We start from the raw sequence: 27741 nt of genomic DNA, 5'->3' as shown, positions 1-27741 counted from the left end.
GCAAAGAGAAGTAGCAATGCTGCATCTGACAGTGACAGGAGAGCTCTGCAGGAGGCAAATTTCCCATTCAGGTTCCCAGCTTTCCTAACCAGCAAGTTTTGCAGCCGAGCAGCTCTTGCAATGGCTTGATCTTGGGCCACTCAGCTCCTGTGCCCTGTGATACAACTATTCCTTTCTTGTAAGATCTGCCCAATTATTCCCTGGCTCTAAGGGGCTACGAAAAAGCTGGCTACATGAATCGCCTCCTTTGGTTACTGCCTTCCCGGAAAGGGCAAAGTTAATTCATAGTTTATTCAGGAGGCCTCAGAAGCTGCTGGGGTTTCATCTCCCTGGAAAGTCTCATGCGGGTTGCTTCTCCCGAAGCTGTTAGGTTGCATTAGGCCGGTAACAGTAACATTGTAAAGGAAAGGACTTTCGTTTTGAATTTAGCGTCGCAGCTTCCCACTGGAGCCTCAGAGGTGAGCAGAGGACCTTTTTCAAGTCTCTCCGCTTGGTATTGAAATGCTGAGGGAATAGTTCTCCTGCATGGTTTCATACTGAAGTGCAGGGGGGTCTGAACTGCTGGCGTCCAGGGGCAGCCTCTCCCTGCAGCTGCTCTCAAATGCTTTAGAGACTAAAGAATTGTCAGTGGAGTAAAGTCCGGTTGAACTGAGATCTATCAGTGACCGGTGTTGCCTGTCCTAGAGGAAAGCATGAAAAATGTCTCAGTAAATAGGCTTAAGGGAGGATTTTTACTTGGTATTTCAGCAGAAGAGGCTGAATTTGGTTCTGCTGAGGAGGATCCCTTGGTTCCCTTGCAGGTAACACAAACGTGCTGCATAGCCTGTTCACAAGGCAGGAATTAGCTTAAGGGTTTGTTTTACAAGCTCAGAAGTCTGCTTGGACACTGCTGACTGCTTTCGGGGTGTCTTCACCGAGGTGAATTAAATCTTTTTTCCTTTTCAAGTGTTTTGATGTCTGTTTTCAGAGATAAAGAGTGCTGTGGCTGTTTTGTAGAACAGGCAAGGAATAGGTTACTGGCTTGCCCCTGTAAAAGCTCCTGCTTTGGGGTATTACCAAATTTCTCTGTGTGTTTGTGTGTGTGAGAGAGAGAGTGCATTTCTTTTTTGATAAAACCGAGATAGAGGTATGCAGCCTAAGTTTGGGCTTGAAGGAGGTTCCTGCTGGAGTCAGTGACCCAGCTGGAGGAAAGCTTCGTTCTTGCTAACCGGTGGGAAGCCGAAGCTGGGGTAGAGTCAGGCTGATTTTCCAAGCAGCCCTGTCAGCCCTGTTCAAGGACCTAATCCAGCTTCTTGGAAAACCACAGCCTGAAGGTTACACAGGGAGTCCAGGAGCAGAGGTAAGAAAAAAGCTCTGGGTTCCTTGTACAGCTTTATTATAAAACATGAAGTTTTATAATGAACTCTGCTATTGAGGGAGGGAAACCTGTGTTTGCTCTGGCAGTCAGACTTGGTTTATTTCCTAAACATACTGCAAAAGGCAAAGAAAGGGAGCTTTGAAGAAGCTTTCACAGTTTCTTGAAGAAGAAAGCATTATTGAAAGACAGTTTTTTTGGGGTCAAACAATCATGTTTTGCAAGTAAACCCAGGTTTATAATCTGCAGTATCTTAAGGATAATTAACCAAGCTGTGCTTGACTTTTTTTACCTTGGAGAAGAGGGAACTCCCTAACACCCAGCAACGGCAAAGGTGCTGTTAACTCTTTCAAAGAATCCTTAGGAATCCCCACCAAAAAAAAAAAGAAAATAATAAAAACAGCTCGGGAAAAGTGAGAGCTGGGTGTTCAGTGGTGGGTGGCAACAGCTGGTTGTAAGGAAAGGATATGAATCAAAGCTGTGATTTGAAATTGCCGTTGTAGAAGGGCTTGCTGTAAAGGCAAAACGCCGCTAAACCAGGAGCCCAAGCAGCCTGCTCGCTGCTGAGCCTCAGTACTTGTCTCCTTTCTCTGGTCAAGTGCCTGTTTTTTCATCACACGATTGACTCCGTGGCTGTTTTGTTCAGGCTGAAAGACAGGAGCGCTTGCTGGAGGAGGTAGTCAATGCGGAGGTCCTGGGGCCTTGAAAAAGCAAGGATTAATAGGTTTGCTGCCTTTGAGCTGCGCACCCAAGTCGGCACCGAATAAAGGCTTTCGCTAGCAGCTAGGCTGCCGGCTGCAACGCCAGGGCTGCCCAGCCCCTTCGGGGTGCCTGGCTGGGGAGCGGGGTGGGGGTCCCGCCGGCAGCGGCCGTCTGGGCTGTCTGGCGCAGGGGGTGGAGGACTGGCCGCTCAGGTGGGAACCCCCGGGTGCTGCGATGCCAAGGGCCGGGGAGCCCACCTTCCCCGTGCAGAGCAGTGTCTGAGCAGCGGCTGTGGGCAAGCTCCTGGGGGCCCCCAGTTCTGGGGTCAGCCCTGCGGCGGGGCGGGCTGCTCTGCCGCTGCTCGCTCCGCTCTTCCTCAGATCACGTCGTGCCTTCAGTTTTCAAGGCCCTTTCCACTGCTCTAAAGGATAAATACAACCTGCGGCAGAGGGATGCAAAGGCATATGTGTTACGGGCTGGTTTATGAGATTCGGCAGAAAATAAAGCAAACCTCTGGGCATATCCGCCTGCGATTTGTGTATCACGTGGGATTCGCTGACATTTAAAAGCAGCACCTAAGCCTGGTAGCTGGGAGCAAGGTATATACAATCACCTAATTTGCAATCTCTGCCCCGTCGCTGGATTTATTAGTAACACTGCCTTTAGTTAGCAGACAAACGGGTACTCAGCAGCCCTCTGCTCGGCCCTCCTTCTCCCCTCTTGCTTTTTCTGCTCTTATTCCACTATCCTACATCATCACCCCTTTTCTGTCGATTTTCCAACAATGCCTAATTCTATTATTCGGAATGATTTCCCACCGGGCGGTAGTTTATTTCTGTCATCAAATCTCTGATGAAATCTTTAGACATGAAATATTTAGCCCGATACCAACAAATCGCACATAGTGTTAACGTGTCACAAGCTGCCTGGAGACAGCATTAGGCTGTAATTTGAAAGCGAGTGAAGTGATAATGCCATGCGCACTGCTTTTGTGAGCATGCATTAATGCACCTTTTGCCAGGGCTAGTCACTGACAGCAAATCGACTCCCACTAATAGTATACGGGAGGGTGGCAAAATTGGGGGTGATGCAGAAAATAAAGCATATTGACCAGCCAACTGCAGCGCCTCAGTAGCCTTTAATCTATTATTGCCCTTGATGGGGATGTTTTAATGCAACTTTACTGTCAATCGCATTTATAGTCGCACACTCTGCCTGCTGGGGAGCACTGTGAAAATGGCAGAACTTGGATCACGCTGTTGCTCAGAGCTCATAGTTATTGATTGTGGCCGGGCTCAGGAGTCTGGGTTATAATTATTTCATTAAACCATTTAATGGTTATCAAATATGAACCCTTCTAGCATTCCATTTAGGAAATGCAGCGAGCTTTAAGTTTTATTGCTAATCCATGTTGATCTTATTTTTCTTAAATTGTCCCATGCTCCCAAGTGGTCGCTGGTCCCCTGCCAAGGGTCCCTGCATATTGATCCCCGGAGAGCCGCTCTCTGCGACGCTGGCCTCTCGCGTGGCACAGGGAGATGGGATTATACGTAGAGTGAGCCTGCATTCACAGATCATCCCAAATAATAACTGGACACCCTGGTCCCCTCTCTGACCTGTTTTTGCCATGGTGGAGTCACTCCCAGTTTGCGGGTAGAGAAGCTAGAAAAGCTAGAAAATCTGCTTTATACTGCCAGCCCTGCCTGGGGGGCGAAGACTCTCAATCTCTTCCCTAATGGAAGACATTCCGTGCCTCAGTTTCCCCGTGCCTCAGTTTCTTATTTCACCAATCGAGTTACTTGTGCTTTTTTTCACTCATTTGGGGTTCAGGGATGAAAAGGGCCAATTATTACAACCAAAATCCTCCCCTTATTCAAAGACAGGCTGTTCATGCCTGTAAAGGAGGGAGGAAATTCCCCTTCCAAAGTGTTCTTGATTTTTTTTTTTTTTTTTAATGAGAATGAAAACAGTTATGTTGTTTTTCTCATATAACCAGAGTATGGCTGCATCCCACTTGGTCCCAAATGTTTGAGGCAGCCTTAAAAGCATGGTAGGCAAAACACAGTCTGTCGCTGCATCTCCGACACTGAGCATTTGCCTCTCTTCCCTGGGTGTGTTATCCTCAATGTGGCAGCTTAGAGCACCTTGTACCGGTGTAACAGGATTGCATGGGGTCATGGCAGAAAGAAGGTGATTTTGGGGAGCTGCTCTTGGTTCCTGAACCTTAGAGGTGCAAGAGCTGTTCCTGGCATTATCTCTGTGGGCTTCGGGCTTGTCTTTCTATTAAAGTGGGCCAAGTCCTCTGAATTCCTCTTCATTTCACTTTTCCTCCTCCTGAGTGGCAGCTTAAGCCAGGGTTTAATTCCTGTAACTGCAAGGCCCCATAGGAATCAAAGGAACTGTAGAAATCCCAGGGACTCTCATCGGCCACACCAGGGCACGCTCCTGCCCTCGCTGACCCCCAAGTGCCTTTCAGAAGTCACGCAGACCTCATGATTAAGATGTGGAAAAACTGGGTGAAGCCAGGTCTAGGGGGATAGGGAAGCTTTGAGGAAGTATCTCGGTATGCATTTGTATTCCGGATCCATTGAAAGCCTGTATTCGTTGGCACCTTTTCATTAAAACCCTGGATGCTCTGGAAAAGCTGTATCTTAATTTGAACAAACTGATTCCTTTTTTCCGTGGGCAGGCGATAGAGTTTCTGCAGAGTCCTTTATCAGTATTCTGTGCTGCCTTCTGGCAGCTGCTCATTTTATGTTGCCTCAACCTATGCTGACCTCATTTTCTATCACAGAGCAGTGAAGGATTTGGTAAAAATTAGTTATATTAGTAGCTCCCGATACAGCCAGTTTATTTGTGATATGACAAATATTTCAGCCATTAGGATCTTTCCATCTCTTAGCAGCTTAAATGCACTCACTTATATTCCAAATCACTGCTTAATTTAAAAGCCTATTTGTCTAGATTGTTGCAGGCATGAAAAAAAATGCAGAACACTTACCCTTTCAAATAGGCCTGTAGCACAACCGGCGTTGTGCCTGTGATTGGATCTCCCGCTCCATAACTTCACACTCAGCGAAGCCACAGACTAATCACTTAGTGCACGGCAGAAGCACATCAATTCCACGGAGGAAGGGTGGGCACGATGCCGAAGATGCGGAGGCTGGATTGCTGCCTTCTCCCCTCCGTGCAGTGATTCACCAGCCGTGCCTCAGTTTCCCCACCTGACCTGCCGGGATGTGGAAGAGCATCTGCCGGCTTTCCGGAGCCGCTCAGTCACCCACCAGTTTGGGAACACTATGTCTGCAAGTGCAAGAAAATCGCTGCAGGGTTAGGGAAGGGCAGGAGGGCCACAAAGCCTCCCCTGACAGTCGGTTGGGGTGTTTTAGTGCCTGCTAAAGCTGTCTCTGAAGCCTGCCAGCTCCTGGCTGCTTGAAAAGAGGCTTCAGCTCCACGGCAAGCAGGCAGGAGATACGTGCTAGTTCGATACTTGGAGGGGGCTTTCACGTTTCCCGTGACCCGAACACTTAAATAAACTCATGGCAATGCCTAATGTCTTCAGCCTCGCTGGCTTCTTTTCTCAGTCCTGCAGTTCGGGGAGGGAGGGGCGGGTGGAACCGCAGGGAAGAAAGATGCTGGGATGCCCCATCCCCACTGCTGTGCCTCCTTGAACTCCTCCTAGCATTCAGCCAGGCCATTTCTCCAGGCTTTTTTCCACACCCAGGAGCCCTGAATGCTTCTTTTAGAGACTCGCGCATTTTCAGTTGTTCGAGATAACATCAGGATGTAACTCTAGGGTTGCGTTAAGGAACACACTGTCTCGCAAAGATCACGGTGAAATCCCAGGAGCTGCTGACACTCCTGCTGTGTGAAGGTGGCCAGCTCTGCTGGGCCAGCCGGGCTGCCCTTGCTCTCCCCCTCTGTGTAGTCTCCTGGGGAACTTCTCCGTTCCCCTTTGACGTTTTTCTTCCACCCAAAGCCGGGGAGCAAACCCATGCTTCCCCCCCCGCCCTGGGTGTCTGCCTGGCCAGTGAAAGTCATTACAGGACCAGAGTTTTCTCTGCCAGCCCCTTCCTCAGCTACAAGGGGGGCTTTCTGCCTGCATCGCCTTTCTGCACTGAGCAGCCTCCAGCTCTGGTGCTGGTTCCTCTGTTGGTCTCTAATGGGCACGTTTAAATTCATGGGCAGTAGCTGTTGAAAGCTAGCAAAAGGGAGCCGCGTCAAAGACTTAGCTGCCGAAGGGGTGAGCTTGCGTTTAACTGGCTGTGAAGAATCCACAGGTAGGTTGTGTGAGGCATGTGCTGCTTTTTCTCCACCCTTGTTTTACCTTCCCTGCAGGTCTGCAAAGCTTCCTCCCCCTCCGGGAGCTCCCCCCCTGCCCTGCGTCTCAGCTGTCCCTGCTGGGATTAGATACACTAGGCATTGCCCTTTGGCTTTTAGGAGATGAGACTCAAAGGCTGAAGTTTATTTGCGAGTTAGAAAGGATCCACAGGCTAAGCCAGTTAATGTCTGTCTCCGGGGCTCCATAGAGGGAGCCAACTCCAAGTCTTTACCTGGGGACAGTCTGTTATTCCTCCCCCTGGTTTTCCCTGGCCTCCTCCCAGTGAGGTAGCTGCTGTTTCTGGATCACACCTTGCAGCTTTGCAGGGCAGAGAGTGCTAGATTTGATGAAGTACAGAGCAATGGGAAGCGAAGGAATGCACCAGCTCTAAAAGGCAATTGCTGAAAGTGTCGTTTGCTTTTGAGGGAAGGTTTTTTGCTCGTGGCGTTAGACCCTCGGGCTCGCAGGCATTGCCTGCTGCTGATAATTTTGCAGAGCATCCTTTATGGTTGTGAAGAAGTATGAAAAGGAATTTAAAAGTAAAATCCTGCTCACATGCAATTACTGCTTTTGATTGTGTCAGCTGGGATGTTTGACATCTTCTCTAAAGGTAAATTATCTCTAAAAATGTATGGTATTTTATAGTAGGTTATGGCAGAGGATTCTGGCTAAAAATAATTATCCTAAGGTAACCCAGTCTTGATAAATTCTCCTGCACCTTTCACAATTAAGGAGTTATGGTGGAGATATATTTAATTGCTAGAAAAAGCCACACGAAACCAGAGCAAATGGTAATTCTTGCTTAGTTTCACTATTCAACTTGCAAGACTCTAGGAGTTCAAATGCTGATGGAAGTGTATCGATTTTCCCCTATATTGAATGCTTCCAAAAAAAAATCTCAACAAAAAAACCCAACCCACCTCCTGCGATGCAAGTCCCATGGTTCCAATTAAAATCACCTGTTAACTTAAAAAGGTCTCTTTTTAAAAAGGGTTTAAAAGATTTTCATTTAATTGATTCAATGTAAAATGCCCTTTACAATTACCACTATAAACTACTTGTTTCCTACTGAGTAAGACCCAATTTGAGATGTTTATCAAGACTTTGCACTCTTTCCACTCTTCATACTGAGTTCTTAAATTCCTTATTGACAGCTTGCATCTGTCAGCAACGGATATTTTTAGTTTGTTGCAAGAAAGCTTTTAAAAGGTTGTAATGGCTTGATTTTGTCTCTGTGGTCTCAAGCGATAAATCAGCTCTGAATGGCCTCATAAGTGTGGGCAGTGCTGGGTGCCCTTTATTTCAGAACAGTAAAATGACATGATTTAACAAATTCCTTCCTCTGAGTATTTCCATAAAGGCAGTGCTGCTTGGTGCAAAGATCACACCCCTCGTTTTTCTTTACTTTTTTGTGTCTTACAATAAACTTCTTCACAACTAATAAACATTGTGGCATCGATTGGTTTCTGCTGAAGTCTCTGTGGCTTCGACTGTGGGGCTTATCTAGAACTTTGTCCTCAAAAGACTGTCACCCCCCCCCCCAATTTAATTGAGACGAGTGCGCTTTTATTAGAAGACAAGAAGTTGTTACTTGAACACATTTTTTATCTCACTGTGCATACAGATCACGGACACCTTGTTTTTTCAGCTGGGCAAGGCGAGACGGGCAGAATAGCATTGGTTTTGCAGTGCATAGAGTACATTTGTGTCCCTCATTGTATTTTAGCTCCCCAAGTCTATCAGAGGAGAGTTTATCCACCCAGAAAGCCACAAACTTTTTGTGCTTTCGAGCTGAATGATTTTAGAGGCAGTCACCCTGTGGTAAATGACTGAACCCCAAAGAAGGTTCCAATTAAAGTTTACAATTTATTAAACGAATAGAGGCAAGCAAACAGCGCTGGGTGTGCCGGGAGTCTCCGCTCCACCAGGACACACACCATAACGCGGCACTTATTATAAATATATACAGTAAAACATTACATATTCATATAATTTTGTAATATGCCTATACATATGCACGACCTGTCTCCGCTTCGTATTAAAATGAGTTCCAAAAGTCATTTACATAGTCCAAGCATGCGCAGTAAAATTAGGATTAGGGTCTTTTCCTCTCCGGTGGTCGTTCATAGTCTTCTTCACTGTGTCTGTTAGTTGAACTCTGGGCTTCCTTTGTCTATATATGGTCATTTAATTAACTCATCCGTTCCTCGACTCTTGTAATGTAACAAGGCATCGGGTTATCTTGTCCTTTACCACTTACCCTTTCACAGGTGTTCGTTATTAGTGATTTACATAGGACACTATCTCATCACAGCTGTTACATAGGAGGCCTAACGAGCCAGCTCAAGGCCTGTCCGCTCTTATCAAGTGGGAGGATGCACCATGGTGAAATCTCAGTCAGGAATTGTTAGTTAATTTATGGCTTAGGCTAGACAATGGCTGTGTTATTAACCCGTAAGTGTTAGTTCCCTCTATCAATCCCCCCTTTTCTAAAAAGTTAGTAAATTCATTTACTATACCAGAATGTTCACTAAGTGGCTTTTGCAAGAAGCAGGAACTATATACATACTATATACATTAACCACTCTGCTAGACTTAGGCTTGTGGTCATACAAGGGTATGTAGGACAGAAGGTCACACTTCATCACACGAATCAGATGAACATATTTCACACAAGGATGAAGGCAAATGCTTGCTCCATACATCAGGAGCAAGAAGAAACCTGCAGGGAGAACGGGGCATCCCGGAGTAGCTGTAAGCACCATATTTTTCGTTTCCTCTGGGCAGGCTGTGCTTTTTTGGGTTCACCTGGCAGGGCGGCAGCTCGCTGTCGGTGCAGTGCGGGCTCACTCTTGCTGCGGATAACCAGAGGGCTGAGGGGGTGCCCGGCTGTGGAGACGGGGAAAAGTGGGGAAAGCAGGAATGCTGTGTGGGTGACACCTCAGCCCCCTAAAACACTGGCCTATCTCTTTTCTCCGGGTGGGGAAACTGAGGCACCAGGAGATTATTCACCCCTAAATGCAAGGAGTGACTTGCTAAGGCTCTGCAAGCGGGTCAGCCAGAAGCCCAGGTATTGATCTGAGATCAAACTCTGCCTCCCCTCCCTCCTCCAAAAAAGCCACGTTTGTGCTGCTCCGCAGTAATGCTGCAATTTCTCTTTGATAAAATACACTTAGAGTCACCTAGCGTGCTAAAACCCAGCCCAGCTCTCTAACCTAGGTTTGCTGCTAGTAAGAAAGCCTCATAAATTACCCTAATTACAGTTTCACAAACAGAGAGTTTGTTTCCACACTTTCCATCAAAACTCTAGCCGGACTGGGGAAGAGAAGATGTTAGCTTACAGCCCCCGACGCAGACATGCTAATTACAAACCACAACAGGTTAAAGTGTCCAGCACAAAGGTGATAAGTATGGGTGTAATTATGGGTTATTGTAGGAGCTTAATTAGGATAGCTGTAATTAGCCTATTTTTCCCAATCTTCATTTAGGAGCTAACAAAATCAAATGGAAAATATTTTAATTTAAAAGGCCTTCTCGGCATAGGGTTACTAGAAGAGACTTAATTACTCATTGGTAACTATGAGGTGGAGAAATCACTTCTTTTGTGCCAGTAGTAATAAAAAGCAAGGCTGTTAGCCAAAAAATAATACCCAGCAGGTTTAACCCTGGGATTTAGGTTTAAGTCCACGTAAAAATCTGGAGTCCTCACCTTCGGTTTAGTGAGGCTTAACTTGCAAACTGGCACCTAAACCTCCAGGGAAAGGTCTCGTTTCTCTGTCCGGGGCTCGGGGGAGGCTGAGCACTGGCAGGGAGAGCCAGGGGTCCCGGTGCACCCCAGCTTTCCTGCCCAACAGGTACCTCCATCTGCTCCAGAGGCTACTTCAGGGACATCTGAGCGGGTTTAAGCACCAGGGCTTGAAGCTGAGTTTTCCTCTTCTTAGCAGAATTACAAAAGAAAGGGGAGAGAATTGGCGAGTTTTAAGAGGGAGGTTTCTGGGTGTGGGTTTAGCAGTAAAGGGGCATAGAGAGGAGGAGTTTCTAATTCAGGTGCCCCGGGTCCAATTAAGTCCTTCTTCTGTTGTATTTGAAATATTTGTGCTGTCAGAGGCTCCTTAAAGCTCTGAAAGTGCCTTGGCGCAAGTGGCAGGCTGGTGTGCTGATGGCTGCGTGAAAAGCCCTCTCGCTGCCTTGCGTGGGATCTCCAGCCTCTGGACGAGGAAAAACTGCAGAAATACTCAGTTTCCTCAAGGTTAAATAAAATAACCAACTCCCCGATCCCTGCTGGTGTTGTGGGAACAGGACCCAACTCATATTCAACATACGAGGGTTTTGGGGCGTTGCTTTTTTTAAAGAAACCCCTCCTGCTAACATCCCTGTGGATTAGGTTGCTCATTTACTGGGCTTGAAAACATTTTCCTGTTCACAAGCTAAACAGATGAGACTCTAAGATTCCTCTCTTTCTTGTTCATTTAGGGGTGAAAAATTGCCAGCAAGAATTCAATTAGCATCATATCTGCTTAGCCCGGACTGCGCTGAGGGCCTTCCTATACCCATACTTTCACTGCATCGTCTTCACAATAGCAGCATCTGCTTTATTATGAGTTGCCTAATTGATTCTGACATGCCCAGTTATTATATGTTAACAATGTCCTCCAGGGTGAATAGTTAGAGGGGAAGGGAGGGGCAACCACAAAGATGTTTTTCTTCTGTTTCTTGGGCCTTCTTTCAGAATTAAAAGCCGTGGCTGACCTATTGCATTGCCTTATTCACAGAAAGGTCCCTAACTTCTGGACCTAACTTGCAAATGCTGGTGGCAAATTTTCCTCTGGAAGTTTGGTTTTGTTTTGTTTTGTTTTGTTTTCTCCATTAGAAAATGCATATTCAACAATGTCAGAAAGGCTTCTAAATTGTGTGGAATGGGCTGACGTGTTATATGAAAATGAAAGTTGTCTTTATCATTTTTCCTGATGGTGTATGAGACAAGCTTTGCCAGGCTGGCAGCGAAAGGCAGTATCTTTCACTAACTCAGCAGATAGATATAGAAAACCTGGACATCCTTGGAAGCTCACAAACCTTTTCTCAAAGAACTCTATACAAAATTCAAAGCCATCGCTGCTTTGGGGGGGTAAGAGGTCGCCAGTAAGATATTGCTATTCTGTAGGAATTGTAAAAATATCCTGGCTTTTCCTTCTAAGCAAATAGGAGGCTGTTGCTGCGTGCTGAGGAATGAAACTTCTGATTAGGTTGGCGTTGCTGATATAGAGCATCTAAAAATCATGGTGATTATGAGAGCAGGAATTGGAGAGGAATTCAGCAGCCAGGCTCTCAGACCCATCCTTTCCAGGTGGGAAGTGCAGGGCATGTTTGGGGCAGGGAGGTGGACTAGATGTGCTCTCAAGCTGGCTGCCAGTCCTACTTAATACAAAGCTGTTTGCATGGCTGGAATATAATTTGGGCAGTTTTATTGCCCTAATCTTTGCCAATCTTAAAATCTGGCTTGATTTAGACTCGCACTCTAATTTCTATCTTTGTTTATAACCACTGCAGAGACGCCCTTGCTCTTGGAGGTGTTTGTGGCTCTGAGAGCTTGTGTTGTGCTTGGCTGGGTGATACAGGTACATCCACATTGCCCGTTGCCATTTCAGGCCACGCTCTGTATTGTTTCACATCAGTGGAAAGCTCACTCTAGAGGCAACACACGTTGCCCTTCTTATTTGTGCTGCTGCAGAAGGGGAAGAAATCTTCCTGCACCTCATGACCCCTCCCGGTAGCTCCTTCTCCTGCATGATGCTGTAAGGGCCTCTACATTTTGTAAGCATCGCTCAGGAAAAATCAAAGTGTCAGATTAGGAGAGAACTCACAGCAATGCAATGGCAAAATGGTTCTTGCTGGGAAACATAATGTGTGTTTCTTATGGAAGCTGGTTGTTCACGGAAGTCCAGTCCCTTATCGATTTACCTCTATATCCCCTCTCCCTCATCGTGCCCATAGCCTCGCTCCTCTCCTGCATCCGTCATGACCCTGCAACACCTCCTGATCAGGGAGACCTGATGCCTTAGGAAAGCAGAGTAAAACAGCAGGGCCAAGTGTGGATCAGCCCGGTTCTGTCTCCTCCGTTTGCTTCCATGGGCCTGCGGTGGGGGACACAAGGAGTTTTGTTTGTCATTTAGATAAAGAAAGTAACGGGGGCTCCAGAGTCTCTCTAAATTCACTTAAATGTCTTTTGTAGGTTTTTGCTGTGGTCTTCAGGCAACACCTATTATTTTGTGTCAAATCTCCCGCAGTTAGTAGCCATGAAAAAGAGTTAAATCATGAGGCTGATGCTGAAAAGTACAGAGCACCCATATGAGAGAGAGAGAGAGAGATATGCTTCATATATAAGGAACTGAAGCACAGAGACACCAAGGTATGCAAATCTAAATCCTGTTAATGAGAGTTAGAGCCCTCCATCCTTCGGATGACCCAGACCAAAGCGGCTTGTGCAGGGTCACTTGCTCCAAAGTCTAAGCCAGAAATGATAACGAAGCCCAGGGTTCGTGAAACTGCCTTGCTCGAGCACCTCCACCCTCCCTGTCCCCTGGGGATGTGACGACTGTCCACCCCCACGGCCAGGTGGGACGAAGACAGCAAGCTGCCACCAGTGTGCTCACTGGTAGGATCCATTTGAGGCGCTTTTTAAAGGCTGCTAATTCTCTCCGGCGGCTTAAGGTGAAAAGCCAAAGAAAGGGAAATGGGCTTTGCTACGGCCCTGCAAGACGTGTCAGAAGCGGCCGAGGTGGGCGAGTCTTGCAGGTGTTTCTCTCTTGAGCTGGAAGTTGCGTTCGAGTCCACGGCTCATTACAGGCAGCGCCAATTGATGCTGCATATTGACTGTGCCATTCACTGAGCTGCGATGGAAAGTGTCTTGAATTTTGTCAGAGTAACTTATTAGGGAGCATTAATAAAACCTGTTACCCTAATTGAAACAAATGCTTAAATAAAAATCAAGGCTTCAGACATTAATGGATGTGCGTGTGGGAGAGGGAACAGCACACGAGTAACTAGGCTTCCTGTCCTTTTAGGATTGGATAGCAATAACCTTACAACGATGACAGCTAAATTAGAGAAGATGGCTTTCCATAATTTCTCCAAACAATCACTTAATGGGAGCAGTATAATTCCACGAAATAGGTGAATGGAGTACTGATCCATTTTATGGAACCATCAATAAACTAAACCTTGCCTGCTTTTAAGATTAAACTGAAAAAAAAAAAAAAAAGACAAAAAAAAAAAAAGCCTACAGGCAGGAAAGGGAGAAAGAAAGAGTATTTATCTTTACACATAAAATTTGTGTGCTAGTAAAGTGCAGGCAGTGACAGGAATTTCAATTATTTAATCAAAAAGAAAATGAAAGTGGCTTTAAGTGTTGTGATTTGAGCCAGTGAAATCTAATGTGGGCTCACATTGAATATGAGGAAAATGGGAAGAAAATTAAAGCTGCTCCTACTTAAATCATGTGGTTACAAATGGTAAATTAGTTTCTCGATGTTTTCATTTAAGTGTTTAAGTGGAAGGTTTTATTCTTAATGTAGTGTTGTGACACAGAATAAAAACCTTATCTGTCTCTATAGCTTTTTTTCTTCCCCCCTCCGTGCTGCTGCCTTAGAAGGCAAAAGGGGAAAAAGCTGCAGCAATATTAGACTGCTTTTGTTAAAATTGGGAGGCAATATGCTTTCACCACAAACTCATTAAGTAACAGATGAATAATGTCTATTAAAAATGCACTAGGCTAAATGAATTTAGTGTGTGTTGGGAGGGAAATTGCATTTGCCAAAGGAGACAAACTGGAAAATTCTCCTTTTTGTACTTATTTTGAGACTCAAGTACCAATCTCAGTTGGACAGAAATGCACAGACAAGCAGACACACAAGCGTGCACACACACGTCTCTTATTTGGGACCCTGTTAGAAAGATGCACAAGCTCATAATATTCTAAAATACCCCCTTAGCTTTGAGGACGTTTTGTATGATATGTTGTTTCCCATAACTGTGCTGCTGTTTTCCTCCATTCAAGCTTATGGCTCTTGACCTGTTGGACGTCCAGGTTTAATTTTCCACGTATAATAACGAACGGCAAACTAATTTGCAAAGACGGCTGTAGGCTGTTGAATGCCAAGTCTTGATCCTCCTGTGGTCAAAAGAAAACAAAAGCAGATTTTGGCAGAGAACAAATACTTTCCTTGCATTGGTGAACCTGGTGATTACATTGCATTGATTGTTTCTAACATTAGCTTTGAAGAGAAGATAACATATTTATGAAATAGGAAACTCCATAACTCATTTTTAAAAATACTAGCTGAGTGGAAGCTAAATCAAGACCAAAAAAAAGATCAAATCTGTGCGTCCCGTAAGTAAGAAATCATAGCGTGTTTCTAAGTCTGTGCAGTTTTCCATCATGCTTCTCCTGTTCTAAAAAAAATGCCAAACTCTGTATGTAATGATTTTTCTTCAAATTGGGAAAGTCTTGAAAAACTTGTAACATAGAAGTCTTTTTGTTATCCAGAATGCGTTTAGCCCATATACAGAATTCTTCAGCACGCATCCAAGGCGCAAAACTGATCCTGTAGTCCAGTTACATTTGTCAGAAAGTTACCCTTCCCCCTAGAAGCACCTATAGACTTCAAGGAATAATTAAAGATGATCCTGTAGCACCGTCCGATTGCCTGAATAGGCCCTGGCCATACATCCCCTGTCCCCGGAGGAGCCTGGCTTTCTCCAGTAGCCGAAGAGGGAGCCTGTCAGCTGCCTTAGGTGCCCACAGCGGGGAACGGCTAGGAGGGGATCCCCCATTTCTTTCAACATTAGGAACCCCGTTCAGCTTTTAAATCAGTTATAATCCCACAGGATCTCATTTTTGTGCGTTTGCTTTTGCTACACCAGACCCAAAAGAGGCATTCGGGTTTTGGGCGAGCGAGGGGTCGGTGACCGGGAGCCTGTGGGGGTCCTCCGACCTCGCAGATCAGACTCTGCAATAACGAATTTACTGCCTTCTGTTCAGCCACTTACTTACGAAACATTTTGGGAAAGCATATGTTTAAGATTGCTAATTGTCTGACTAATTTGATTGAAATTGGCTGCTCTGTTAAAACCTTAGCATGGTAAGGGGAAAGAGGAGAGTTAGAGGGGGAGGTACAAGTTGGGTTTTTTTAGCAGGAAATCATACTGAAATAAAATATCAGAAAGAGCGAAGAATAGCTGGACTGAATCAGATATTGCTGAACTAAATTAAATTGAGGTTATTTTTTGAAGCATGGGAAAATCATGCAAATATTATCGTACTAATTTATTATGAGGCCTCCGCCTGCATCATTACTTGTTGCAGGTGACCTAGAGCATTTTAATATTTCCATTAAAAAATAATACTGACAGATGTGAGAAAGTGTTTTTAACATTAGACAATATTATATTACATCATATCACCATTTGAATACCTCATCCTTGGAGATGTACAACATACCATTTCAAAATGTAATTTCCAGTTTTAAAGCATTATTTGGAGATGCATTTGCGAGATGCTGACTAGATTCTATCTTTTTCCCCCAGACCTGTCATCCACTTCTGGAGTGCTTAAAATAAAGTGCACAGATACAGAGTAAGCTGAAACAGTCAAGAAGCAATATAATACAAAAATGTTTTGAGTAAAGTGTGTTACTCAGATCTTTCTAAAGTACATTTCTCCCTTTATTCTGAAGGCCACAGCACAGACAACTCTGACTAATGCAAGTAATGGAACCAATCTCTTCCTTTGATCTCACAAAGGTTATCTTTTTTGTAAACTAGGTCCAACTAGTTTTGCAATCTGTTTGGAGCAAACATGAAAGAAAAAGGTTTAATTATCTTTCAATAAAGAATGATTCCTTTTCTTTTAACAAAATGATCGGCTAAGACAGCATCCGTTTGTAACCGTCGCTGTGCATGTGGCACTCATGGTGTGAGAGATGTATGTAAGACGTGACATTTGTGTACTTTTTCTATCTCAGCATAAGATGATCTAACAATTTGTATATTTAAACTAGGAGGAAAAGCTAAGCCACTATGTTGAGGCTTGTCCTAAGTGATTTATAAAATCTACTCTCTAGTAGAAATGGACCTTTTAACCGAAGGCTGAATCATATTTACAAAAGCTTAGTGTAGTGTTTGTAAATAATCACAGATTTTCCATGGAGCTAGTCAAAATATAAATACAGAATGGAGATGCTTGCTGGAGATCTAGAGATAAGAGAAAGCTGCTCATTCACCCTATTTATAAACACGTATTTCCTATGTATACGTTGGGATGTACCAAACGTAATGTAAAGAGTTAGAAAACTGATATTCTTATTCCACAGTTTACCTAGGTTGGATGTTTTTTATGAGTTTGATACAGGAGTTACTGGATGAAACTCTGACTCGTGATTCAGGAGGTCAGACTGGATGGTCATAATAGCTTCCTCTGACCTTGAAGTGCATCATTTGTGTGCTTTTTATGTTTAAGGCTTCAAAATGAGACACTTTAAAGTTGGAAAGTAAAGAATGGAATTGAAAGGAATCAAAGTATTTGCGTCATTTAGACTTATATGCTCCGATGGTTTTTATATAAGTTACTCCTGACTTACGCCAGCCTGAGATCAGACTCGGGGATTCTATATTCAAAGTATTCCTCTAAGCAGAAAAGGCATATGAGGTTTCCATGAGGAACTGGAGCTACAGGAAGAGTATGACAAGTAATCAGAGGAAAAACACAGAGAACAGTAGGAAAACAATGGGAGTGCAATAAAGTTTGAATGGATAAGAAAGGGAAAAGGAGGATTATCCTGCCCCGAAGGTTAAAAGCAAGGACATACAAGGTTCACATGTCATGAAATTAGGGAAATAAGGGAGGTTCCGAGTCATTAGCGCAAAAAAGTGAATCAAAATGTTGAGTTGTGCAGATGATTGTTACACAGCTGGAATGAAAGAAAACGAATAAGCATTAACGTGCTAAAGGCGACAGGAAAGCAGTGACTACGGCAGCAAGAATGGATTTTTTGAGAGCAAAGGATTAGCTGAGATCCCAAAGTACAGATGGTCTTGGGTGAAATAACCACCTTCGCCTCGAGGGAGTAATGCCCATGGGTTGGTCACACGATGAGCAGGAATTGATATGTAACCAAATGAAGAGAAGACTAATGGAAAGCAGGTCCCAGGGAAACTTCTAAGCCTCCCTCCCAATTTCTGGCTCATTCAAAACAAAAAAAAGAAAGAAAGAAGGAGTAATCTTGCTGTGTTTTGGAACAGTACAGATAATCCTGCTGAAGTTGAAAACAAATATTAGATAATTAAAAAGATCCTAGGTCTTAGTTAATAGGAGTCACTATTTTAGGGAAAGTGTTTAGATCAAACCTGTCGATGTTAATACTTTCCTTCTCTTTTTGTAAGTACCCTGCCGTCAGAAAATGCTCAGGATTATCAGCTAATGGTGAGAATTTTCAGTACAGAGATAAAATTCTGGATTTAGGAATGAAACCCCTCGGTCCATGCACAGATAGTTGGGTTTGAGAGCCGTGTAAGGAAGCTACAGTCTAAGCTTTTACTCTTTAAATTTTATTTTGCTTGTCATTGATGCCATATCTCTTTTTATCCCCAAAATTCTTGCAGTTATTGGTAGTGATACAAGCCTCAAAAGTACCTTCCTGTCTCAATCACTTCTTAATGTGGTCCCCTCGCATCAGCAACACTTCCATCCCCCTCTGTGCTTTTTACCTAGAACTGTAGCTCTGAAATTACCGTGATGTTTGTGGGTAGATTCTGTCAGAATAACAGACCCAGCTTTTATCCTGAGTGTTTATTGCCTTGGAATAAAATCAACAGGCTGATTACTTCTCTATTTCTCATTCTGTCTTCTCTTCATCTCAGCTACAAATGAAGGAGAGTGCCAGTCCGTGGGCTGCGGGACAACATATTTTCGAGGCGGCAAAAGCCAAGGGGTGGCAGAGTTACGAGCCTTGGAAGACCTGGCTGGATCTTCTCCTGGTGCTGCTGTCAACCCCGGTTAGGAGGTAAGCTCTTCTCCGACACTTTCTTTCCCCTCCCACCCTCTACCAGCCCTGCCGTTTGCGGTATCCATCCTGAGACAACCTGAGCTTAACCTCAAAGCCCATCCACCGAGCCCTCCTTGAACTTGAGCTGGTGTCAAGGCATACTAGAGGGTTGTCAACACTAAAATATTACCTCTGGCCACGCTGAAATGCCAGTAAAAACCTCTAGTGCAGACCTATCTTAGTACCGAAGGGGCTTCCCACCACCGCCTTTAACTGCACTCTTACGTCACGTCAGTTAAGATGAATTTTAAAAATATCTCTTCTCATGAACACGGTATCGCTGGGCTCCTGGGAGCCACCATTTTCCACGGTGAGTTTGCAGGGTGGCAGGAGGCAGGGTTGGGAGCCAGGTGAGACAGGTCCTGGAGAAAGGATAGACGTGGGCAGAGGTGGACAGAATGTAGGTGGGGAAAGCGGCTGCAGTGAAGCATGGAAGTGTTTTTCTCTCTCGCCAGCAGCACCCTGTGAGCCTCTGGGCAGAGGCACCCCGCTCCTTCGGGGTGGGGAGCGGTTTTGCCTGAAGCATGATGCATGGAACATTCTCCATTAAGCCATGCTTTCTGTTCAAAAGACCTCTCTCTGTGTTACGTGTGTGGCTACTCAAATTGAGCTCTTCAGACCTCTTTCCTGCAGCCAGGCTCCTGTTTTGATCATATCAAGGCTGTCTGTTTTTAATTTAACCCTTCCTTTTTGAGTGGATTTTTCTTGAAAGGCATGAAAAGGCTGGGCTCCCAAGCTACCTTACCTCTTCAAGAGCCACGGGAAGGTAAGTGCATGTATTTTTAAACTGCACCAAATTTATCCCTAATGCAACACACTGAAATAAAGCTACTAACATCAATGTAGCTGCACTGACCTTTTAAATGACCCCCTAGGTTTTAAGTCAAATAAATTTCTGTTTTCCTGGGCACAATTTCCCCATAATACCTTCAAATGATCTTAAGTGTGCAAGTAATGACAACTGGTGTTTATGTAAGCAAAGCACATGTGTATTATGTGTGTTATTAAATCATGAAAGGGGAGTGTGTGTGTATACACACATGGGGGGGATATGCGTGCATCGCTACCAGGAAAGTTTATAAAGGTCTTTGAGCCTGTAGAAATAATTTTATTTTATTGAAGAAACAACAAACAAACTCCACAGTAGTGTGGCTACCTGGGTTCACAGACACGTGCCTCCGGAGGAGGTCTGAATCGTTTTGGGTTGCAGGCTGAGATGATACCTGTCCCACAAGGTGTTCAAGGGGAGGATGCAAGAGCACAGCGTCGGGGGCAATTCTGGTCCCCCTCCCATGGGAAGGGAAACACACAGTGAGTAAAACAGCCAAACCTGCTGCTTTTCCCTACCTTGCACTGACCCCAGTCCCTCTCGTTTTCTCTCCTAGACGTGTTCCTCAGCCCAGCGAGACCTCAGCTTCTGCCCAGGTTTGGGGCAGTTTCTGCCAAATCCGGGGAAAAGCTGTGGAAGCACCTCAACAGGGGACCCCACTCTGTTGAGAGGAGGTCACAGAGCGTCTCTTTGGAGACCCAACTCACCCATGAATTCGGCAGCAAATGGAATTGTGTGTGTATGCAAAAATACATAGGAATATCTGCTTGTGTGCATATGTCTGGCCAGCCAGAAAAAAGGGCTAATCTGTGATCCGGGGGGCTGGTCCTCGAGGAGGGCCGAGAGTGCAGCCGGGGCTGGGAGTGTTTGGGGGTCCCGGGGTGAGATCCATACTGCTGGGTCCCCATCACCCTGGGGACCTGCAGAAGAGGGTCAAAAGGGGAAAAATAGGTAAGAGGCTTGTAGGGCAAAAAGACCACCCTGCCAACAACGCCTGCCGGCGGTGGGAAGCACCTGGCACCCCCTTCCTGTCACAAAAAGCCATGAAATGTTAAATTTAAAAAATCCCTGGGTGTGAGGACTGCAATGCAGAGGTCCCCCCTTCCTGGGGGTTACCTTCCTTCCAGGGGACTTCTCCACCGACGGGGGGTTATTAGCTCTGCTTCTTGCCCTTGAATTAGCACCAGGGAGAGGCTGCGGTGCCTGAAGTGCCACTGCCCGGTTTGGGGTCGGATTTTGCTGCTGTTGCTGCAAGGTAGTACCAAGACAGCAGCCCCATTCCCCCCTCCCCAGCTGTACCCTAAATAAAGAGGGACTCCGAAAAGAAGCCCCTCTCGACGTGGCTGTCAGGCAAGCAAGCTCTCGCCTGAGTCCTAAAGTTGTGACCCAATCTGGCTGAAGTAACACGTCTTTAATCTTTCAAATCTGCTTTAAATATATATATATATATACACCCCAGTGATGAGTAAAGCCCCAGCCCACCCCGAGAAGCAATCTCAGCTGATGAAATGGCCAGTCAAGCGGCTTACACGCCCCTGGCTGCGCTCCTTCCATTAACAAGTCGGGCATTAGACCCATTTCATCACTGTTAATTCCTTTGCTTACTCGTTTGATCCTCAGAGAAAGTTGTTACCCTGTTGTTATTTTTAAACCCGCGGCCAAAATCCCGCGCTGAAGCCGAAATGGGCGTTTCAGGAGAGGACGCTGCAACGGATTTTTTGAATTTTTAATTTTTTTTTTTTCCTGGAGAAAAAGAGGGAGTTTTGCCGGCAGCACCGGGAGAGGCAGCCCCGCGGCGGGCGAGCCTTTCCCCCAGCCCGGCGCCTCCCGAAGCGCTCCTGCCTCGGTGCGGCAGAGCACCCGCATCCATACTGTGCGGGCACGGATGTATGGAGATATATGTATAGAAAGAGATATGTCGCTTAAGTGCGTGATGAGCGCGGTGCCTGCCCGCGCGTGGGCACTACACGTGTAAGACGAAGTGTGTGCGTGGCTGTAACACGCACTGCCTGTATCTATAGAGAAAAATGCTCCCGTGGGTTTTCCCGGTGAGACGGGGAGCTCTCTGGTCCCCCCCCCCGCCCCGAGTTTTGGCCCGGTGGAACTGATGAAGGAGCCACATGTGTGTTTTAAAAGCTACCACGCGTTATAACTAGTTGTTCTTAAAACCCCGAGCGGGCGTGGTCCGCTGCTCTGCCCGCCGTGGGGGGAGAGGTGGCTGCCCGTGCCCTCGCCCACGCGTGATTGTGCCCGCCGGCGGCGGAGAATAGACGGCACGGCTGGAAAACTCGGGCGCTCCGAGTTCCAGATTCATTAAAACCGGACGGTTGCCATTTCTATTCTTTTAAAGGTTTTTCCTCATCTATTTACCATTTACTAGCTCATCCATATGGAAGACATGGCTTACCCTGAGAACTGTACTTTTAGGACTAATTGATTCTGGTAATTAATTTGTTCTACCTGCTGGATCAGATGGAAATGCTGTCCGTGTGCCCAAGGATTAGCACTTGCCTTTCTAACATCTTTCTTAATTATCTAATAGCATGGGTTGCGCGAATTCTGGCTCTATTAGAACACTTTTACTATTAACGGTAGTGATTGGAATTGTGATGACAACTCGATTTCAACAAATTAGAGCTTAAAATCAGGAGATGAAGGAGAAGTGCCTTCTTTTAATTTCCCTGAGTTTAACATCAATAATTAGAGCAATTTTCTGAGATGCGAACCGAAATTATCTCGACTATGATGTGGTATATCACCCTCATTTTAGCAAATTGACTCCGGGGAAATGAATGTTACAGATTAGGGGGGAAAAAAAAAAAAGACAAACAGAGGAAAGACCAAAAAAAAAAAAAAAGTGTTAGCACAACACTGAGCGGGGAATGGATGGGAACAAAACCCCGATGGGGTTTGTGCGGAAAGGCACAAGCTGCGTGCGGGGGGACAAGTCAGGAGCGGAGCGTGGGACAGGTCGGGAAAGCACCACTACTTCTCCCCCGCCCCCCAAAGTTTTTCCCTTTTTAAAAAAAAAAGGAGAAAACACTCATGTTTGGGAAAACGCCCCAACCCCACCGCTCGGACCGGGGCTGAGGGCTGCTGCGCTGCTCGGGGGGCTGCGCCCGCGCTGCGCGGGGGAGGCTGCGCGCCCCCTCCGCGCCGCGGCCGTGGTTTGGGTGGCCCGGCGGGCCCGTCCCCCCGCCCGCCCGATCGCTATTGGCTCGCTGGAGAGCCCCCTTCCCACCGCGCCTCAAAGGCGCGCATCTCCCCGCGCAGCCCAAACCCACCCGCCTCGCAGCCCCCGGCTCTTTCAGTTTATTTCTGGCTGGGGGAATTTTTTTTTTAAATTATTATTATTTATTTTTGCTGCGTTTTTTTAAAAATTGTTATTTATTCATTATCATTATTTTTATTTATTATCTTCGGCCCCGGGAGGTGCAGCCGGCCGCCCTCCCTCCTCCGGCAGCCAGCGCTCAGCCCGGCTCGCTCCCTTCCCCGCTGCCCGAGGGGGGGACAACCGAAATGAACCTCAACTTCACCTCGCCCGTGCACCCCGTCTCCGCGCCCAGGCCCACCTCCTTCTTCATCGAGGATATTCTGCTGCACAAGCCCAAGCCCTTGCGGGAGGTGCCCCCCGAGCACTTCCCCGGCTCCTTGACCTCCCGCGTGCCCCTCTTGGACTATGGGTACCCCCTGATGCCAACCCCGACCCTCCTGGCGCCTCACCCGCACCCTGCCCTGCACAAGCCGGAGCATCACCACCATCCCTACTTTCTCACCACCTCGGGTAAGTGCAGCCCTTGGCAGGAGAAACCCGCGGAGTTCCGAGCTGGGGATTTGGGTGGGGACAAGACCCCGCAGCCCCGGACGGGACGTGCTCCAGCAGTGAAAGACAAGCCCCTTCGGGGAACCTTTCCGCATCCTTCAGCGAAATCCTGGCTGCGTGCCCCCGGGGCAGGAGCCGCCCGCCGCCCTCGGAGCCCCCTCCGCCGCGGGGCAGCCCCGGCTGCCCGAGCCCCGCCGGCCGCAGCCCCCGGCTCGGCTCCGGCCCCGGGGAGACCCGGGCAGCGCCGGCTTCGTTATCGGGGAAAGGAGCCCACCGCCCTGCAGCTTGTCATTCGCTCGAGATCTTGACGGTTTCTCTCTCCCTCTCTTGGCCTTTATTTTTCTTTTTTTAATTATTTTTATTTTTGGACCGATAACATTTCTTTTTCCTTGCGTCGTCCTTCCAGACGGTGTCCGAGCTTCGCTCTTCCACCTCCAGCAGCACTGCTGGGGCTGTGCCGGCTCCCCTCCCCGGGGCCGGGAGAGGCTCCCCCCGCCCGGCCGGAGCCCGGGGCTCTGCCGCCGCAGGCATCCGCGCTCAGCTCTTCCCCGGGCCCGTTCCTTGCTCTGGAAGGAAACCCTCCTCCGAAGTTTCTCACCGGGCAGCCCAAGTTCTGCACCGGCGCGGCTGTGGAGGACCGCTCCCCTCCTGCACACTCTCCTCCTAGACTTTTCCAGGGCTCCCCTGTTTTTTCTGCGTCCATTTCGTTTTGGTTTAATTGCCGGGAGGGTGAAGGTTTTCCTGCCAGCCTCGCCTCGCTGGGCTGACCCCTCCCGCCGCAGCGGGCGCTGCCCGGGCTGCCTTCGTCTTGCTGGGGCGGGTTGAGCAGAAGCGAAGCGCTTTGCAAAGCCCCGCGTTTTCAGAGCAACAAGACCCCCCCAAACCAATAAAACGACCTCAAAAACGAAATAAACGAAAATAATAATAAAAAAAAGAAAAAAAAAAAAGAGGGAGGGGGCGAGCCCACCCCCGAGCCGCTGCAGCTCACCCGGGGGCCGCAGAGGGTGGAAGCCCCCGACCGCAGCCCGGGTCTCGGCCGTGTGTCCCCCCAGGAGTGCCGGTGCCAGCCCTCTTCCAGCACCACGCTCACGCCGAGCTGCCCGGGAAGCACTGCCGCCGCCGCAAAGCCCGCACCGTTTTCTCCGACTCGCAGCTCTCCGGCCTGGAGAAAAGGTTTGAGATCCAGCGCTACCTCTCCACGCCCGAGCGGGTGGAGCTGGCCACGGCCCTCAGCCTCTCCGAGACCCAGGTACCGGGGCGGCGGGGAGCGGCACCGCCGGGAAGGGGTCTGGCACCTGTGCCCACCCCTTATCCCATGCAGCATCCCCGCCTTCGCTTTTTGATTTTTATTCCTTTTTTCTTTCTTTCTTCTTTTTTCCCCCTCCTCCTGCTCTCCCCAGGTGAAAACCTGGTTCCAGAACCGGCGGATGAAGCACAAAAAGCAGCTGCGGAAAACCCAGGACGACCCCAAGCACCCGGGCGGCGAGGAGAGCCGGGAGCCGAGCTCCCCCGAGCCCGAGCTGCCCGAGGCGGCCGGCGCCGAGCCCCGCAAGGGCCCCTCCGGCCCCTTCCTGCTACAGGACCCCGAGGACGAGGTGGACATCCTGGAAGAGGGGGACCTCTGCTCCGGCCCCCACCGCCTCTAGGAGCGCCGGGGCCCGGCCCGGGCTCACCTGCCTCTCCGGGGCGGCTTTGCCCCAGCCCCGGCCCCGCAAGTCGCCCCTACCTCCCCAGCCTTGAGTAATGCCGGAGCCCAGAGGGAAGGGGGTCGCGGTTTTGGAAGGAGGGGTTGATGCGGGGGGAGCCCCCTCCTCGACGGGAGGGCCCGGGGCGAAGGCAGCGATGCCCCGGCGGGGGCCGGGGACCCCGCGGTACCGCCGGCTTCCCCCCAGCATCACCCCAAGCCTGAGCTTTGCCTGATGGGGGAGAGCAAAACAAGGCGAGTTTCCTTTAAGTTTCCCCTTCCCTTCGAAATATCGGACTTTTCTCCGTTCCCCGAAATTTCCTCGATTTTAAAATAAACGTGTACCCGTGCCAGCACGTTGTGGTTACTGAGAGCGGCAGGCAGGGCACGCCGAGCCCCGCGCCCCTCTTGCCATGCAGCGAGCTGGGCTGGTGCTCGCCGTCTCCCTCCGTGGTGCGGTAGGTCGGGTCTGATCCCGGGCAGAGCTTCCAGGACACGCACGTACTCAAAAAAAAAAAAAAAAAAGGAATTGTAGAAACGCCCTCCAAAGAAACAGGTAAGACCAAAATTACCGTTTATTTAATTCCGATATGGAGAAGGGAAGGGGGGAGCATCACGAATAACTCGATCCTGCCAGGGCCGCTCGGAGCAAAGGCAATCCCAGCTAGCAAAGAGATTTTCTACAGCTTGAAGAACCACCTGCATCGGCAGCGTGATTCCTTCACGGCTTCCAGGTGTGAATCACCTTCCGGATACTTTTCTTTTCCTCTCAAAGAGCCCCAGAGCTGGTCCCACGTTTGGCTCCTGTTCCCCCCCCGCCTGCATCTGCCCCAACGCCTCTCTGAGCTCCGTATTGCAGTCAGATAGAGCAGTCACCGTCCGTGCTCGCTTTGCCTTTATCTTCCTGCCAGGGAAATGGTTTTAATTTCCAGGTAAATTGAGATTTTTAAATTTTTTTTTTTTTTCCTGGGGTTAGCTGCTGGCTGGCAAGTGCGCTGGGAGTGCGGCAGGGGCTCCGCATCTCCAGGGGAGGGCTGGGGCTTTCCTCGGTAAAAACCTGGAGGAGAGGCTGTGCTTGCTCAGATGTTGTTTCTGCAGCCCCTGCTGCACCAGCAACCCGGTGGCATGTCGGTGTCTCGTTGGGTTGTTCAATCTTTTTTTTCCTTAATATTTTTTTTTTTTTTTTTAACGGGAAGTTAATTTGGTTGTGTGGTGTCATTAGCACTTTCAGGGCATTTTGGATTACAGGACATGCGGTTTTGTGAGGGAAAATGTGTCCTGTTTAATATATAAAATATAGATGATTGAAATGTGTATGTTTGCTTCCTTTTCGGGGGTTTCCCTTTATGTTTTTTACACGTAAAATAATAAAAATCATACGTTGGGGGGGGGAGGGAATAGCCAATACCCAACTGTCTCTCCAGAAAATGGCTAGTTGTCTTTTACATGGTGTTTATAAATACTTCCAGGACAATAATTTTCATCAACAAATTTTGCTAAAATGCCACCCACCTCCCTAAAAATCATAATTCAGAAGGTAAACCAACCAATTTCCTCTTAAAGCCTTGCTGTGACTTGAAGCAAGAGCTCTCACCGCGGAGAGCCAAGCGCAGGGTACAGCAGGTCATTTCGCATTGCCATGTTGCTGGCTGGAAACGCTTCTCCCAGCTTCGAGACTCTTCCCTTCTCTCAACACCTACCTCGCCGTGGGCAGGGAGGTGATGGAAATTGTCTTGAAAACCTTTCAATTAGGTGCCGTCATTCGTCTGCATCCATACTGAGTCGCCCACCAAGTATTTTGTTCGTTTTGCTCTGTGCTGATTGTCAGCCTCCCCCTGATGCACATTTCATTAGGAACTGTTAAAAGTGATATAAAAGAGAAGCTCTACCGTGATATTTAGATGATAATTTTTTTCTGAACATGCCTACCACTGCTGTTCCCTGGCCGGGTGCTGTGCACCACAGTGTGTGGTGCCGTATGGATGCCCGTCTCGGAGCCGGCCTGGCGAATCGCACTTTGCTGCAGGGGTCAGTGACTTCACACCAGTCACTCAGGTGGACTTGCCTTTGGTAATAGGATTGGGCAGCAAAGTGTTTAGAGAAACGCAAGAGAAATTCCTTTCGTTTTAGTGAGAGAGAATCTTAGGAGCAAGTATAAAGATGTAATCATTAAAAAAAAATTGCACCTGAATGCAAAGGGATATTAAAAAATCCTGTTTCTTTACATTTGTGTGTGATTCCTTTTACTTGTGCAAAGAATTGTTCATTCTTTCTTATTATTATTGCTAAAGACAGAGGTGTGTAAAAATATTCTGAGGTGGAAAGAACACAATGAAAAAAGGCAGGAGAAAGTAAAAGTAGAAGATTAAGACGCACAAGTGACAGAAGTTTTGGGGCACAGACATGCAAAAGCAACTTTTTCCTCCTGTGTGCATTTACACCACTTTTTTGCAAGGCATCCAGCGGATGTCAAGAAAACGGTGGTGTCAGTCAGTGGGCAGTGCCAGGCTCTGTCCTCCTAATGCAGATCGAGGAGTGTGATCAAATGCTGCATAACCAAGTATGTTCTCACTGCACCAAACACCCCAAAAGTTAGCGCTCATCTCCGTTGCAGTAGCATTTGCACACCCGTGGGCTGGCGATATTTATTGTCTGGTGGTGGTTCTCAAGGGAGGGAAGGATCCTGAGATCCAGGTGCAGGCAAGTATGTCCAGGAATGGGCTCTGCAGCACAGGACCTTTACTGTGCCGCAACCCAGACAGCGCTGCAGATGACATCAAGTGAACTCGGAGCAGCTAAAACCCACGAGTATCCTCACCTCAGTCCCCTGGGCAGGGCCATGTTCGTGGGACCCCTTTAGCAGCGAGGTGCCACCGTTTCTCTGGGGCACAGCGGTGTGACAAAGAGCCCATTCCCCTTTCTGCCACCAG

General features: G+C 47.7%; 1 protein-coding gene across 1 annotated transcript; it reads left to right on the top strand.

Annotated features, from left to right (window-relative positions):
• The first annotated feature begins 19532 nt into the window (after positions 1 to 19532).
• Positions 19533 to 26952, top strand: BSX (brain specific homeobox). The gene is made up of 3 exons (XM_075172972.1): positions 19533 to 23088; positions 24180 to 24376; positions 24528 to 26952. The coding sequence occupies exons 1-3, from the start codon at positions 22824 to 22826 to the stop codon at positions 24771 to 24773; spliced, it is 708 nt and encodes a 235-aa protein (XP_075029073.1). The 5' UTR covers positions 19533 to 22823; the 3' UTR covers positions 24774 to 26952.
• Positions 26953 to 27741: the final 789 nt, after the last annotated feature.

The sequence above is a fragment of the Calonectris borealis genome, chromosome 24 (genome assembly GCF_964195595.1).
Source record: "Calonectris borealis chromosome 24, bCalBor7.hap1.2, whole genome shotgun sequence".
NCBI classification, from domain to species: Eukaryota; Metazoa; Chordata; class Aves; order Procellariiformes; family Procellariidae; genus Calonectris; species Calonectris borealis.
Note: the sequence above shows the minus strand (reverse complement) of the source record. Positions and strands in the feature narration are given on the sequence as shown.

Bases quoted from the DNA above. Each gene is read 5' to 3' on its own strand.
- BSX (XM_075172972.1), top strand. From the start codon at position 22,824: ATGAACCTCAACTTCACCTCGCCCGTGCACCCCGTCTCCGCGCCCAGG. The intron at 23,089-24,179 runs GTAAGTGCAGCC...GTGTCCCCCCAG, and splicing joins CTACTTTCTCACCACCTCGG to GAGTGCCGGTGCCAGCCCTC. The intron at 24,377-24,527 runs GTACCGGGGCGG...TGCTCTCCCCAG, and splicing joins TCAGCCTCTCCGAGACCCAG to GTGAAAACCTGGTTCCAGAA.